Raw genomic sequence first — 16,538 nt, forward strand, 5'->3', positions numbered from 1 at the left:
CAGCCTGAGCGACAAGAGTAAAACTCCATCTCAAAAAAAAAAAAAAAAAAAAAAAAAGGCCGGGCGTGATGGCTCACGCCTGTAATCCCAACACTTTAGAAGGCCTAGGAGGGATCATGAGGTCAGGAGATCAAGACCATCTTGGCCAACATGGTGAAACTCCGTCTCCACTAAAAATACAAAAATTAGCTGGGCGTGGTGGCACGTGCTTGTAGTCCAGAGTGAGACTCGGTCTCAAAAAAAAAAAGAAAAAAAGAAGTTGGCCGGGCGCGGTGGCTCAAGCCTGTAATCCCAGCACTTTGGGAGGCCGAGACGGGCGGATCACGAGGTCAGGAGATCGAGACCAGCCTGGCTAACACGGTGAAACCCCGTCTCTACCAAAAAAATACAAAAAACTAGCCAGGCAAGGTGGCGGGCGCCTGTAGTCCCCGCTACTTGGGAGGCTGAGGCAGGAGAATGGCGTAGACTCAGGAGGCGGAGCTTGCAGTGAGCTGAGATCCGGCCACTGCACTCCGGCCTGGGCGACAGAGCGAGACTCCGACTCAGAAAAAAAAAAAAAAAAAGAAGTTACATTGGGCCCACCCATGTAGTCCAGGATAACCCCGACATCTAAAGGTGCTTAATTTAATCACATTTGCATTTTTCTCTTTACCACATAGCAACATAGTCATAGGTTCCAGGAATTAGGATGTGGACATCCTTAGGGAGCTATTATTTTGCCTACCGTGGTAGCCTTATGATTTCCATTTAAAATAAGTAATTAGTGTAAGATATGATTTTAAATGGAAAGGTATGATAATTTTACTTAACAATGTTAGAGTTTCTAAGAGAGTTTGAGATAAAATATATTCATGCTTAATTTGTTAAATTTGTAACTTACTTGAGAATGTTTTGCTTATTAAGGCTGTAAGCTTATCTGAGCAGGTATTTGCAGTGTTTTGTTTGTTTCTTTGTTTATTTGGGACAAAGTCTCACTCTGTCCCCAGGTTGAAGTGCAGTGGTGCGATCTCAGCTCACTGCAACCTCTGCCTCCCAGGTTCAAGTGATTCTCCTGCCTCAGCTTCCTGAGTAGCTGGGACTACAGGCTTGTACCACCACACCCAGCTAATTTTTGTATTTTTAGTAGAGATGGGGTTTCATCATGTTGGCCAGGTTGGAGCTCGATCTCTTGACCTCGTGATCCACCTGCCTCGGCCTCCCAAAGTGCTGGGATTGTGAGCATGAGCCACTGCGCCCAGCCTGCAGTGCTTTTTAAAAAAGCAAATGCATTCAATTTATAATTGAAGTGCTTACAAATCAAAAGTAACAGATTTATAATTGCAGCTTTAAAATGTTTAAAGGATTTTTTTAAATTAAGTTTGTAAAAGAGAATTACTTTTTAGAGGGAATGTGATCTATTAAATTTGAGTTTATTAAGAGGAATAAAAGGTCCTACTATTTTGTATTAAAATTTACTAGGCTTGTAAATATCAAGATTTGTTAGTGGAATTTAAAGGAAACTTTAATGAAAACTGGGTCTCTGTATTTGTTACTTTATCAACAAACAGTAATTTTAAACCAAAAAGCTGTAAGTAATTCTATCTATGCACATAAACTCATGCCAATTTTTGTTCTAGTTAAGGGTAAGTATATGGTCCTAAGACTTTCAAAATCATTTTTTGAGTGTATATATCAGTGGTCCCCAACATTTTTGGTACCAGAGACTGGATTCTGTGGACCAGGGGGTGCGGGGGGGATGGTTCTGGAATGGAACTGTTCTACATCAGATCATCAGGCGTTAGATTTTCATATGGAGCACACAGCCTAGATGCCTCGCATGCGCAGTTCACAACAGGGTTCATGTTCCTATGAGACTCTAATGCCACCGCTGATTGACAGGAGGTGGAGCTCAGGTGGTGACGCTCACTTGCCTGCTGCTCACCTCCTGCTGCGTGGCCCAGTTCCTAACAGGCCATGGGCCAGTGCTGGTCCACAGTCTGGGGGTTGGGGACCCCTGGTATATATGGTCCTATTAATTCATTCAGTCCTGGCACAGTGCTAGGTACCATGCAATTGCCACAAGTAAGACTACAATGTAACAAAGTCCCTAGGCAAAGAAGTGTGATGGGAAATGAGATTTACTTGGCTGGGGGAGACTTTAGTGAGGAAGTGGCCCAAAGGTGCTAATCAGATAGATGGTAGAACATTCTAAGGAGGCACACTACCTGAGCAAAGAAGACTTGTCATATTTAGGGAATGGTGAGATTTTGTGATCCTGGTGGAGGTTTAAAAAAATGATCTCTAATTACTCTCATGTACCTTTTGTCATTTTCTAATTGACAGTTAGTGGTCAGAGCGGAGGGTGTACCAGAGTGAAAGTATCAAGTAAGCCAATGTCCCGCAAGTCAGTCACCTGAATAAATCATACCCTCCTGGAAACACAGTGCAATTCTGAACCCAATTCTTAGACTCTTGTTGCTCAGGGAATAACAATAATCATTAACACTGGCTGTACTCATATTTTGTGCCTATCTCCAAGCACTTCATATGTGTTAGTTCACTTAACCCTCTGAGCCATAAGATATAGGTATTCTTAGCGTCGAGGAAATTGAGACACAGAGGGGTGAAGTGAGGTGACAAAGGCCACTCTGCAGGTAAGTGGCAGGACCATGATTTGAACCTTGTACAAGCTGTCTCTCTTTCCGGAATGCTCTTGCCCTCGTTCCTCTGGGGCTGGCTCCTTCAGCATCACTTCTTCAGAGAGGCCCCCGCTGCTTTGGTTCTCACTGTCTTAACTGGGTCCTACTTGTCATTCTATATCTCAACCCTTTGTTTATTCCCTTTGTATTGGTTATTACAAATAATTTTTTTTTACTTGCTTTCTCCTCCACTCCCCCCCCCCCTGCCTTTTTTTTTTTTTTTTTTTTTTTTTTTGAGACAGAGTCTTCCTCTGTCACCCAGGCTGGAATGCATGGCGCTATCTCGGCTCATTGCAACCTCCGCCTCCCAGGTTCAAGAGATTCTCCTGCCTCAACCTCCTGATTAGCTGAGCCTACAGGCATGTGCCACCATGCCCAGGTAATTTTTGTATTTTTAGTAGAGACGGTGCTTCATCATGTTGACCAGGCTTGTCTTGAGCTTCTGACCTCAAGTGAGCCACCCGCCTCGGCCTCCCAAAATGTTGGGATTACAGGCGTGAGCCACTGCACCCAGGCCCCCTTTCTTACTAAAATCTAAATTTCATGAAGGCAAGGACGATCCCATCCTTGTCACCAAAAAACAAAACAAAACGAAACAAAACAAAACCACACACAAAAGGCAAAGACAATTTCTATCTTGTTCACCACCCTATTCCCAGTGCCTTGCACAGGTCTAGCATATAGCAACTGTTCCATAAATGCCTGTTGATGAATAAACTGATGTTGACTTCAAAATTCATTATTCCCTAATCATTCTGCTGTGCAAATAGTATATGAAAACCTTCAGTTTAAGCATAACGCTGTATTATGGACTCAGGTTGGTATTCAGCAACAAGCTTGTTTTTCTATGGATTCCTAGAAATTTTACAAAAATGGTGACAAGTTTCTGGGAGAAGGAATATAAGTCTCAATAGGCAAAAGATAAACATATTTAGTATGATAAAAAGCCAACTTGAATTGGGACATACTAAAAATGCACCAGTGTGTGTTGTTGGAAAAACATTTATTGCAATTCAGTGTCAAAAGTTTTTTACAAAAATATGCCACCGTCTGGTACAAACAACTATAAAAAAATCAGTTAATCATGCAAGAAAAGTGTGCAAATAATTTATACAGAAGGACTCAGCTCACACAATATTAAATAAACATCTCTGCATGTAATTGGTCTAGCTTTATGCTTTAGTTACAATGTTCAACCCCCTCTAATATTTTTCATTTAAAAAAGTACCTTAAAGCGTCTAAGCTTAGGACACAGGCTGTAATATACACCCACTTTAGCCATGGTGATTGGCACTTGGTAAAATAAAGATGGCACCAAGGGTTCCCAAGTATAGAATACAGCTTGGAGCCTTCTGCTTAACAGATTTGTGCTTCGTTAATTAAACAAACACATCTATACTCAAAGACAGAAAAAGTCGTGTTTAAACTCCAGAAATAATGTAGCAGATGGAGTTTCAAGAAGTTCGGAGTTTTGGAGCAGCCATCGTTTTTGGCCAAATGGAGCAGGGCCTGTTTTGAGAGATTCTCCAGAAAGCTTTGTTTGCTGAGTGAATTCAAGGACACTTTGAAAAATGCCCAGCAGACAAAGTCATGAATATCATGGCCCCTTGCTCCTGGCTGCCTCATGGAATAATCCCCCTTTGCTTAGTAAAAGATGAAGTTTAGTGGAGAATGAACATCCGCTGGGATAGAAATGCACTGAATCTCATAGCTGGTCCTGAAGGAGGAAATGGAGAAGATGGATTAAATGTACCTCTGAGTCTAGCGGAGAGGAAACACCTGCTTTGGAATCTCAGTTTCTAGGAAGTAAGCCACTGCCCAGCCTTTCTGTCTTTTTTTAATAAGGGCTGTTTTTGTAATAAAAATGTAAGTACCCAAGGAAAAAATAAAGTTGTCAAAATATGCTGCTTTCTTTATAGCAAGCAGGTTGTACTCACTGGAATGCCACATTCACAACAGAATCAGAGGTCTGTAAAAACATTAAGTGGCTCCTTAACTTCTCCAGTAAGAATCAGGGACTTGAAATGGAAACGTTAACAGCCAGATGCCCGGTGCTGGGCAGTCTCCCATGCCTTCCGCAGTGAAGGACTTGAGAAAAATCACATCCAACGTCATGTGTCTCCAGCCACACCAAAAGGTGCTTGGGGTGGAGGGCTGGGGGCACACAAGGTCAGGCCTCAGGAGGCCTCAGGTTAGCATTCAGCTCTGCCACTGAGTACCAGGTGGGCTGACGCACGTCCCCTAAACATTCTGGATCTCTTCCTCATGTGAAAGGCAGAAGTTCTAAGTCTGAAGTCTGGGGTAGGAGTTTCCATTCTTTGGAAAACCAAAGATGGTTACTCTCCTTAATGAAACTGAGAAGAAAGTATCTACAGAAAACACTGAATTTAAACAAATTATGACCTTGTTTGTTGAAGCCATCAAGGACCCAAGATATATCAAATAACAACATCTCTGTATTGGCCTAGAGGATCAGAGTGTTTCGAGGTCTGTTTAAGCACTAATAGGATTTTAGGCCAGCATCCAGTCAGAAGAGACAGTTCACAGACTCAGAGTTGGAAACAGATTAAAAAAAAAAAAAAGATGTCAACATAGAAAATGATGATAGAGTTTAGTTTAAAAAAATTCACACATAAAATTGCAGTTAAAAAATCCACACATAAAATAGTGTTTGCATAGCAAGACATTATTGCCTTTCAGCCTGGCAGAAAAACATAAACTCAGGTGTATATTTTATCATAAACATTGTATTGAATGCTAAGAATGATATACTGTTGAACATCTCTTGAATAGTTTGCTTCCTAGTAAATCATACCACTTGTTTAGACAATTGAAATTCCAAGGTCTTTCTCTTCTCCCGTATAAAAACAACAGAAACAAGGAGCCTCTGTTAGTAGCAAGCTCTTCATGGGAAAGGGTATGTGAATCCACAAAGATGAGAACTGTGGCAACAGCATTATACACACCCACTACCTTATTGCCCAAGTGCTAGTAGAACCTGCTCTAGTGTTCAGATTTGCAGTGCAAACCCAGTCCTTCTGAAATACATCTTCCAAGCCACTTCAATGTAAACCTGATCATCATTAAACAAAAATCATCTCACAACTGATACATTGGGGATGCTTTCACCTAACAGCTTTTGTTCATTTCTGCCATTTGCCCTCCCATTCAACTGATTTGTCTGCTCAAAGTAACAGCATTGAGTGATAATGCAATCTAGTTTAAAATGCCATTGGATTGTTTTTTTTTTCCGGATCTTGCTCTAGTGTGAGCACTCCTGAGCTTCACATATTCTCCTTGTCCCAAACGCAAGGGCTTACTCTCAAGAGACTCTAGGCTCACTGCCCATAAACCTTTGAGTTGGACCAAATCTTAACATCCCTGTGGATTTGCTCATACTGCCCTGGGCAGAACTCCTTCCTTCTTTGGAAGTCTGAGTTACTTCATATTTGACATCTATTTTGAAATTCTGTTTTACAGGGTTTAGGATGGGGGTAGGTAGGCCCAGGAAAGAGAGGAGAGCATTCTCTTTTTTCTAGCAATTTCCATCATCGTGCCCCTTCTGGCTTTTAGACCAGCAGTTCTGAGATAGGGATTATTTGCTTTTGTTTGATAGGTCAGATTGTCTGGGACAGTTTGCCAATAGAAATTCTATAGACTATTATTGTTCAAAGAGCAAGAATTGTCTTAACTCTCTTCACTTATATGTGAGGCTCTGGCCATACTTAACAGATACCACGTGGCACTAGCACAGATACGCTGTGCCTGCTGTGCTCTTCCCATCATCCCCGCACAAGCCACAGCATCAAAGACACGCCATTTCTATTCCTTTCCCCCTCCCTCTCTACCTGCCATTTCCTTCTTTATTCTCCTCTTCCAATGAAAGAGAACCATAAAGGTTGATTTATTCTTCATTTTCCTTAAAACATTTCCTTGACTCTGTCATACACCAACTCCAATAACACCAAAGGACATGGGGAGAGCCCACCAGCACCATCTTGGTAAACATTTAAGAAGACCGTAACCCTTCTCTTGGGGCAGGGGTCATCTTGCCAGATGCACGTGGTTGCCTGGGGTCTATCGTACAATCACGTGCACTGCTGACAGCCTAAATGAGACCAGTTCCCAGTTTTGTGCTGACAGTCCACAGCAGGCAATGTTTCTGGGACTGCAAACCTGAAGGCGACGAGGAGTTTCTACTTTCTTGATCAGCATGATGGGGCAGAGATCGCAAGTTGGTGGCAACATGTGGAAGGCCACGAACCCCTAAATCTAAAAATGTCACTGAGAGTCAAAGGTTCCAGAGCTCTCTCAGTGGTGGCACACCCAACTCCACCCCACGTCTTTGAGGAGGCTGAGAAATTGGAGAGAACCTGATAATTATGGAAGAAGTAGCTTTTTATTCAACAGTCTAGGTTCCGCATTCCCAATGTGAAATTGATTCGGGGGGAGAGGGACTGCAAAAAAAAAAAAAAAAAAAAAGAAAACACACCTTAGATAGTATAATGGTTCGTGACCTTCCAAAGCTCAATCTTACCCAACAAAATCCTACTCTTTCATATTTAATTTTCCTTATTAGGGAAAATCTAAATTCAATGTAATTTTTTTCTCCTTGGGGGGATGATAATGAAAAAAAAATTGGAGAAATCCTCGCGTAGCAGAAACATTGCAAAGTGAGGAGCACTGAATAGTAGGTTCCTTCTCTTCAGAAAGCTGATACATGGGTTGTGTGCTATTGAGGGCAGGGGCTGAAGAGGTGTTGTATCATAGCTTGTCTCTTGCCTCATTTCTCTCCGTGCTTAGCCATCTTTCCCCCTTTCCAGGTCACCCCAAAGGTCAGTTCTTAAAGATACACTGCTCCTCAACTTGCATGTGGATCATGTTCCTATTTCTGCTTCACTTATTTGCCAAGGGCATGCAGGGTGACAACTTTATTTGGGGAAAAAAAAAAAAAAGCATATACAACTGCAAATATATGTACATTGTTGTAGGAAAGCAACAACATTCTGTGGAAAGTAAAAAACCGGGAGTAGATCCCCCATCTACTTCCAGGAATATTTTACAATGAACTCACTAGGTCCTGAGATTTCCTTTCTTCCACAGTTACCTGCTGATATTTGCCTTGCAAAATCCCCTTGGGATCTTCCTGTTTTAACTATCCAGCCTGGAAGCAAGTTTAAGATGAACTTGTGGTACCTCTCCTCCCTATTTGGCTGGAACTCCAGCCTTGATTTTTAATCACCTTTGCAAAAAGCCTTAGCTCAGATGGACTCATTTTGATGTTGGACCTAAAGAAAAGAAGCTCCTCAGCTCATCCCCCTGGCAAGGGCAACAGCAACTGGTAAGATGTTTAACTGGCTGATTGTAAAACCTGTCTTCCGAGCCTCAGCACTTGGGCCCCACTCTGTCCACAGACACAGGCTTATCCATGAAGATATCCAAGGAAGAAAGTTAAGCAGGAATAAGAAAGTCTTCACAGCTATCAGTTGGGTGACTAATTCTATCATCTTTTCTGCAGCAGGACTTCCTCTGGGATGGCTTTTGTTTTGTTTTGTTTTGGAGACAGGCTGGAGTGCAGTGGCACGATCATAGCTCACTGCAAACCTCGAACTCCTGGGCTCAAGCAATCCTCCCCTGGGACTGTTTTAAGGTGGCCTTCTCTTCCCCCAAATGAGCTACAACATGACAGGAAAAAAGGAACGTGTGCTTTTGGGTTGTTCTGGTAAACAGATAACTCCAAGGAGGGCCCTGTTTGCCTGAAAAGGAAGTGTGGAACCAGATGAGGGTTGCCTCCGATATCCCTTTCCATTTTAAATCACTTTTTATAGTGATGAGAACACTCACAAGAAAAACAGACACTGCCTACTGGATCACATGCGTCGTCAGAGAGGGCACTCTACACTTTGAGAGGTAGACCATTGTGTGGTATCTCTGTAGGGTAAGGCTCTGTGCCCATGCAGGTTTAGGATGGGTGGCGCTTCCTTCGCCTTCTCAAAACAAACACCAGATCAAACCCCAAAGCCCAGGGAATTCTCCTATGTAGCTTCCCTTCTTCTTTTTTCTTTTCTAAACACATTTTCACATTGTAAACAAAGCGTCCTATTTTGTATTTGAGTTTTGCCTTTTTCTTCCTAGGGAACTCTAAGGGAGTTTCTGTGACCATTAAGAGGATTCCATTTTCACCGCTGAAACAGAATTATTGCCCTTATAGTCTTGCTGGCAAATTGTTAGAAAAAAAGTTTATTTACAGTATTTTGCTTTTCCATACCAATTCTAGTGAGAAGTTCACATTCTTAAATTCCCAGTCAGCAACTGCATTTCTCCCCTCCAAGTCCTCTCCGTGACTTATCTCTGAAGTTCCAGGCCAATGTTTAAAATGTACACTATTTACAAATGAAGTGTCCAAATGCCATATTCCCAGCTCTCCAGTCAGCAGGGGGACCCTTCTGAAGTGTTGGCATGTGCTGGGATTCAGAACTTGAACAAGTTGATAAAGTCCTGGGGTGAAAGTGAAACGGAGCAGCTCTCTGGGTTATTGGCAGTGCACGGATGGTCAGTGCCCTGGAAAGGAACACACGGTTAGCTTCAAGTTCTCAGAGGCCTCTCATTGGCTTTTGGCACCAAAAGGCATTTTCCAACTTCAAAGCAACGATTCTCTGTCAATAATGCCGCCCCAGGCCTAAATGTTGCATGCTCTTACTTGTATGTGGGAGCTATAAAAGCAGATTTCATGAAGACAGAGAGTAGACTGGTGGTTACCAGTGCAGAGAAAGGGAAAAGGAAGGGGATGCAGAGAAGTGGATCAATGGGTACAAATACATGGTATGATAGAAGGAGTAAGACCTGCTGTTAGATCAGTAAGTGGACGTAATTTACAATAATCTATTGATTATTTCAGGCTGGGCGCGATGGCTCATGCCTATAATCCCAGCACTTTGGGAGGCCTAGGCAGGTGGATCACTTGAGGTCAAAAGTTCAAGACCCAGCCTGGCCAACATGGCGAAACCCCATCTCCACTAAAAATTACAAAAATTAGCCTGGGTGTGGTGGCATGTGCCTGTAGTCCCAGATACTCAGGAAGGCTGATGCAAGAGAATCGCTTGAACCTGGGAGGTGGAGGTTGCAATGAGCTGAGATCCCACCACTGTACTCCAATCTGGGTGACAGAGTGAGTGAGACTCTGCCTCAAAAAAATAAAAATAAAAAATCTATTGAACATTTCAAAATAGCCAGAAGAGAAGAATTGGAATGGTTCTAGCATAAATAAGTGACAAATATTTAAGGCTATGAATGTGTCAAGTACATTGATTTAATTTTTACAAATTACATGAATTACATTATCACATGGATCCTGAAACTATGTATTACGCATCAATGAAAAAATTTTACAAGTCTGGAAAAACTCAAAGCCATGTGTTTCCGTGTGTAAGTGTGTGTACCGGTACACACAGAGAGGAGGATTTAAGGGTGGGTGGGTGGGTGGAATGCCGAAAAATGTAAACATAAGAAAAGTGAAGAAAATGGAGGTCTATGAAAGTCTGTGAGACAAAGGGAACCCCCACCCTCCCAGGCACTGAATCAGTTTACCCTGACTTTCAGCTGGGGGCTATGATGGGGAAGAGGCGGAAAGGCGCTGGCCTCACCATGCTGGCTGGCACTCTTGGCTCTTAGGGACTGGGCTGGGGGTCTGTGGCAGCCACCTCTGAGACACATACCTTCCAGGAAAGGATGTGACAGTGTTTGCAGAGCTGAAGGGTATCTCCATACTGCTCTTTCCTTGGGTAACATCGGACAAGTTTGAAATACATCTTCTTCCAATCCAGCTGCCCTTTGTCTGACAGAATTAATCGTTTGCGGATCTAGAAAATCAAATGAATAAAAGAAATGCCAAGAGAGTTTGTCAAGAAGATGGCTTGTGGTTTTCTGGTTCTGAAAAGGTTGACTCTCACCCTTTCCCCCTCTTTTCAGCTCTACAATAGCGAGGGGAGAACTGTCACTATATAAACAAGTACCTTCTTAGCTCTCCTCAGTTAAACAGTAGCTTTTCACCAAGCTTAAAACAAAACAAAACAAAAACACAGGTGGCTGGTGACATGTTGCTAGTGACCTTTACTAAACTGCGGCTGGATGGTCCTTTAAAGTTTAGGGGATCTCAATAAACAACTTCAATCTTTTCTTTGCTATAGACTTGAGTGATCATTTCCAGGGAGATGCAATAACTGCTTGGCACCAGGGCTCTAGTTTATACCTAAATATTAGTGGCTTCATGAACAGAACTTGCTGAACTCACACATCCATATAAAGAAACTGGAAAAAGACCAACAAACTTGAGGCAGCATGATGAAGGGAAACAGGCTTGGAGTTGGTGTCTGAAGGTCCAAATTCAAGGTCAGGGCCAGTTTCCTCACCCAAAGAGCTACTTCATTAATTTGGATATGTCACTTAGCCATTTGTGGCTTTAGTCCCTTCATCTGTTTAAAGTAGGCACAACAATACCTATCCTTCCCTGGGCCATTAGAATAAAATGAAATAATATCTATGAAAGTACTTTAAGGCCGGGCACGGTGGCTCACACCTGTAATCCCAGTACTTTGGGAGGCTGAGGCAAGCGGATCACCTGAGGTCAGGAGTTCGAGACCAGCCTGGCCAACATGGTGAAACCCTGTCTCTACTAAAAATACAAAAATTAGCCGGGCATGGTGGCGCACACCTGTAATCCCAGCTACTTGGGAGGCTGAGGCAGGAGAATCATTTGAACCAGGGAGGCAGAGGTTGCAGTGAGCCGAGACTGTACCATTTTACTCCAGCCTGGGTGACAGAGTGAGATTCCGTCTCAAAAAAAAAAAAAAAAAAAGAAAGAAACAACAAAAAAAGTACTTTAAAGCACTCAGAAAATGTAAGTTATGGGGTTATAGAAAAAAAGGATGGGTGCCAATTTATGATTTTTTTGAGTGAGTTGTAAAATAAGAATAGGTTAAGAATGTAAGTTCAATTTTTTTCATAAAAACTACCTGAAAAAAACACACAGACAACATCTCTATTTAAAAACTCAAGACTGGGTGGGCACGGGGGCTCATGCCTGTAATCCCAGTGCTTTGGGGAGGCCGAGGCAGGAGGACTGCTTGAGGCCAGGAGTTTGAGGCCAGCCTGGGCAACATAGAGAGACCCTATTTCTACAAAAACAATAATAAAACAAGTATCCGGGTGTTGTGGCATGAGCCTGTAGTCCCAGCTACTCGGGAGGCTGAGGTGGGAGGGTTGCTTGAGCCCAGGTGGCTGAGGTTGCAGGGAGCTATGATTGCATCACTGCTCTCCAGCCTGGGCCATAGAGCAAGACCCTGTCTCAAAAAACAAAAAACAAAATCACAAAACTCCTTCAACTGTCATTTTTCAGTCAAAGCAGGGAAGGTTCAGTCAAACCTGGAGTAGGGCGAACCCAGACCTCAGGCTTGAGCAGGGCACCAGGGAAGCTTGGGGTGGGGGCCAGAGGAGGGTGGGAGGAAAGCCCGCTGGGCCTTGCTGACCTGCCGCTCGGAGAAGTGGTACTGGCAGAGTTTCTTCCACAGCAGCCGGTCTTCGCTGAGCACATGCAGGTCGGGGGCCGCCTGGCCCAGGCTGACCAGGTCCCGCCCGTCGCTCAGCCTCTGCATGATGTTCAGTTGTAGGCACAAAGGCAGGTCCGTGAAGGTGAGGCCTTTGAAGGCAGGCTGCAGAGAGAAGGGTGACAATAGGTGGGGTGCCAGAGAGCAGCAGTTCACCAGGCCTTCTAGGCATGCAGCTGTCCCCCGTCCTCCACCCTCGAGGCAGTTTATTGATAAGAGCTCGAAAGCAGAGTAAATCTCCCCATCCTAAATGCAGACATGAGGCCATGGCCATGAGCCACAAAGAACTGTGTGGAGTGGGCTGAGCTGAGTGGTGCCAGAGGGATCTCCCTACATTTCCAAAGCTTGAAACTTTCACTCTTAAAGACTCTCCAAATGGTGCATGTGCTTTACTCAGTTCACAGAGTTAGAAGATTTGCTGCTTTTCTGAAGGCCTCACTGCCCTGGATGGAGTGGCCCAGCCAGCCACCCCAGGACCCATCTCTCTGGCCGCCCTCCAGACCTCAGGTCCCTCCAAGTAGGTTTCCTCACTGGCACCTAAACACACCTGACTCAGCCTGACCTCAATGCCCTCGCCTCCCCAGTCCTCTCTGCTCGGCCACGTGGTCGTCCTGCTCAGATCCAGTTCAAACCTACTTCCTCTGAAAGGCCTTTTCTGTTTTTGTGACTCCCTTACCCACTGCACCTTCCTAGAATTCCTAGGATCTCTTTGAGACACTTTTTGCAATATCCTTCTTTTTGTCATGCAACATGAGCTTTCTTTCTAAAAGAAACTTTGAAAGGAACATTCTTGCTGGAACTTAAGCTCTATGAAGGCAGGAATTTTAATCTTTTTTCACTACTGTGTCCTGGGTGTCTACAGGAGCGCCCAGCACATAGAAGGCACTCAACAAATACCTGTGGAATGAATGAAGCCCAAATAATTAAATAGGTAGAAAACAACACAAAGACTCTGTGCTGGGGGGTGTGTGTATGTGTGTGTGTGTGTGTGTGCGCGTGCACGCACGCACATTGGGAATGGCAGGTCCAGAAGCCCTTGGCCCAAGCTCCACCGTCCCTTGAGACATCTGTATTCTAACCGAGGCCTCCGTGGAACATTGTGAAAACTGTTGGTCTGTGGATAATACCTTGGCAATTAATTGTGAGCTTCTCCAAGAGCTTCTGGTACATCCCTGAACTTACTAATATATTTAAGCCTTTATTGTTTTAAATTTTGATGAGCTTATGATACCCTGCCCAGATCTACATCCTTGAAGGCAGGGTCTAATTTTATGCCCCTTGTAGACCAGCCCAGCACAAGCCACCTCTCCTGAATGTCTACTATGGCCTGGTGCTGAAGTTGTTGCAATAAGCTCTTTAGGCTGGTGAGAGACCCAGAGGCAGAAACAAATAATCATAAAATAATATAAAATAAGACAGTAAATGCTGTCATGGAGGGAGCACAAAGCTCCGTGGGAAGAATCTGCACCTGGGAATCCGGGCATGTATTTGCTGATGTGTCTTGAACGGCAACAGGATGCTGCCATCCAGATAGGTCAATAGACCACCTGGGACTGCGGCTCCTTGTCCTGCCCCTGCTGGTTCTGGGTGAGCTCTTGATTTTGGACTACTCAGATTTTTAGATCAATGTTCTGTGACCTCTGAGAGGTCACAGGTGAAAAACAATACAGGATGAAGAAACCCTCCCTTAGCTCGGGGGAAAATATCCTGAGAATGGGTATCAATTTCCCTGCCCAAATTTTTACAGGAGCCAAACTCTGTATGAAGCACATCAAAGCCCAAACACATGGAGGATTCCAGGAGACACTAAGTCTGGGCAGTTCTCTCCTGTGTCCCAGCAAGGCTGGGTAGGCACGAGGTGGGGAGGGAGCAGTGGCAAGGGGTCTTGGGAAGGCTGAGCTACGGAGAAGAATGGGAGGTGCAGGGGAGGAACACCGATGGACAGGCAGCACATCTGGATCCCAGCTCCCCTGGGAAGTCTCCCCATGTCCAAAATGAATGGCTTAGAAGACTCTGAGGATCCCTCCCAGCTCCAACAATCTCAGATGTAGAAGGACTTCAGCCTCCTGTTTCATTCAAAGTATCCATGACTTGACAATTTATAGGGCTCGGTTCTACCCCAGGCTGCTGGGCAGAACTCTCAATTGTTTGCAAACTTCAGGTCTTTGCCAGCCGCAGAAGGCCCTAGACCTATTTATCGTTTTTCATCTGCTGCTGATCATATGAGCTCATAAAACTGCCATGAGATTTTCTTTTCGTTTCCAACACTTCAAAGCCTCTACTTTTTTGGTTAAAACTCCCAGGCCAATTATTACATTAACTCCTACTAAAGGCAAGTCCACTTGGCAGAGTTCACTCTGTCAAATTTTCAAACCTGAACTTTTCCAAAATCCTTGCCCAGACCCCATGCTGAGCCCTTCCTCCTGATAAGTGGTTAACTGCTTACATGCCTCCTCCTTTCGAATATAAACGTATAAAAGAAAAATTAGTCACTCTCGTTCCTCTAGTCAAGCATTTGGCTAACATCCATTCGGGTCTATGTCACTCCTCACATGCTTCAAAACAGTGCCCTGCCCACCGCATACTGTCACTGTCTTTGATTTTTTCCCCCTAAGACCCAGTTCTCTTAATTTCTTTTCTTCATTCTTTATTATATTATTTTGCCAATAAAAATTGGCTCCATAGAATTAGATATGAAAATTTTGCAGGAAAATAAGATTTTATGCTGGGAGGAGAATGATAGAATTTTGGCAAAATAGAAAGCATTTACTCTGAAAGTCAACTTCATATTTGCATGTAATAATGTACTTCTCTCTGGGTCAAACTGTTAAAAAAAGTAAGTTTTAAAATACAGTCCAGACTGAAGTAATTAAGTCTTTTCTCTTTCTCTCAATTTCTCCTTCCCCTGGAGAGTTGAGCTTCTGTGTGGAGGCTGGGCGCAGTGGCTCGCGCCTGTAATCCTAGTACTTTGGGAAGCTGAAGCGGGAGGATTGCTTGAGCCCAAAAGTTCGAGACCAGCCTGGGCAAGATGGTGAAACGCCCTCCCTACTAAAAATACAAAAATTAGCTGGGTGTGGTGGCGAGTGCCTGTAGTCCCAGCTACTTGGGAGGCTGAGGTGGGAGAATCACGTGAACCTGGGAGGCCAAGGCTGCAGTGAGCTAGGACCGTGCCACTGCATTCTAGCCTGGGCAATGGGAATAAGACCCTGTCTCAAAAAAAAAAACAAAAAAAAAAAACACCAAAAACAAAAACAAAAAAAGAAAAGCCCTTTAAGGCTCTGTGGATTCCAGTACAGTTCTCAACATAAGAAAGCTCAGAGCCAAGGAGGGTTGGGACAGAGGACAGTGGGAGGAAGGCACAGTGGTTGAAAGCACAGCCTCTGTGGACAGGCCTGGGTTCGGTTCTTGTGCTACATCCTACTGAGCATGAGGCCTCAGCCAAATGATTCTTAACTACTCGTTCTAATTGTTCTCATTTATAACATGAGAAAAAGCTTATCCTCCAATGTTGTTGGGTGGGGTGGATGAGATAATGCATAGAAGCATTCAGTGTAGTGCCCAGTAAATGCTAGCCACTGTGATGACTCCTACTTAACAATTCTTCACTAAGTGAGTTAATCAATACATGTAAAGGACTTAGAAGAGGGCCTGCACAGAGCCAGCCCTTAATAATAACAGCTGACATGTTTACAATATTTACTGTACATTAGGCACTGTGCCATTTGCTTTCTATATATTAACTTATTAAATCTCACACCGTGGCTATGAGTTGACACTACTGCAACTATTTTCCAAATAAGGAAAGTGAGGCATGGAGAGACTGAATAACTTGCCTCAAATCCTGCAGTTGGGGCCGGGCGTGGTGGTTCATGCCTGTAATCCCAGCACTTTGGGAGGCTGAGGTGGGTGGATCACTTGAGGTCAGGAGTTCAAGACCAGCCTGGCCAACATGGTGAAACCCTGTCTCTACCAAAAAATACAAAAATTAGCCGGGCATGGTGGTGCACGCCTGTAATCCTAGCTACTGGGGAGTCTAAGGTGGGAGAATCGCCTGAACCCAGGAGGTGGAGGGTGCAGTGAGCTGAGATCGTGCCACTGTACTCCAGCGTGGGCGACAGAGACCCTGTCTCAAAAAAAGAAATCCTGCAGCTGGTAAATGATCATCATCATTCATAATACAGGGCCATGTTTTCCAACTGTGTTCTTTTGAACACTGAACGAGTACTCAGGCAGGCAATGGAAGGAGACTCCCTTTCAA

The 16,538-nt window shown here is 44.0% G+C and overlaps 1 protein-coding gene across 1 annotated transcript in view; it reads right to left on the reverse strand.

The window, feature by feature from the left end:
• Positions 1 to 3,664: 3,664 nt before the first annotated feature.
• Positions 3,665 to 16,538, reverse strand: part of FBXO32 (F-box protein 32) — a 43,362-nt gene continuing 30,488 nt past the window's right edge. The window contains exons 7-9 of the mRNA XM_003903133.5: positions 12,203 to 12,385; positions 10,394 to 10,537; positions 3,665 to 9,239 (exon numbers count right to left, since the gene is read on the reverse strand). Of these exons, the coding sequence (XP_003903182.1) occupies positions 9,150 to 9,239; positions 10,394 to 10,537; positions 12,203 to 12,385 (417 nt within the window). The 3' untranslated portion in view covers positions 3,665 to 9,149. The remainder of the gene's footprint in view (positions 9,240 to 10,393; positions 10,538 to 12,202; positions 12,386 to 16,538) is intronic.

This window comes from Papio anubis, chromosome 8 (assembly GCF_008728515.1).
Source record: "Papio anubis isolate 15944 chromosome 8, Panubis1.0, whole genome shotgun sequence".
In the NCBI taxonomy this organism is placed as follows: domain Eukaryota; kingdom Metazoa; phylum Chordata; class Mammalia; order Primates; family Cercopithecidae; genus Papio; species Papio anubis.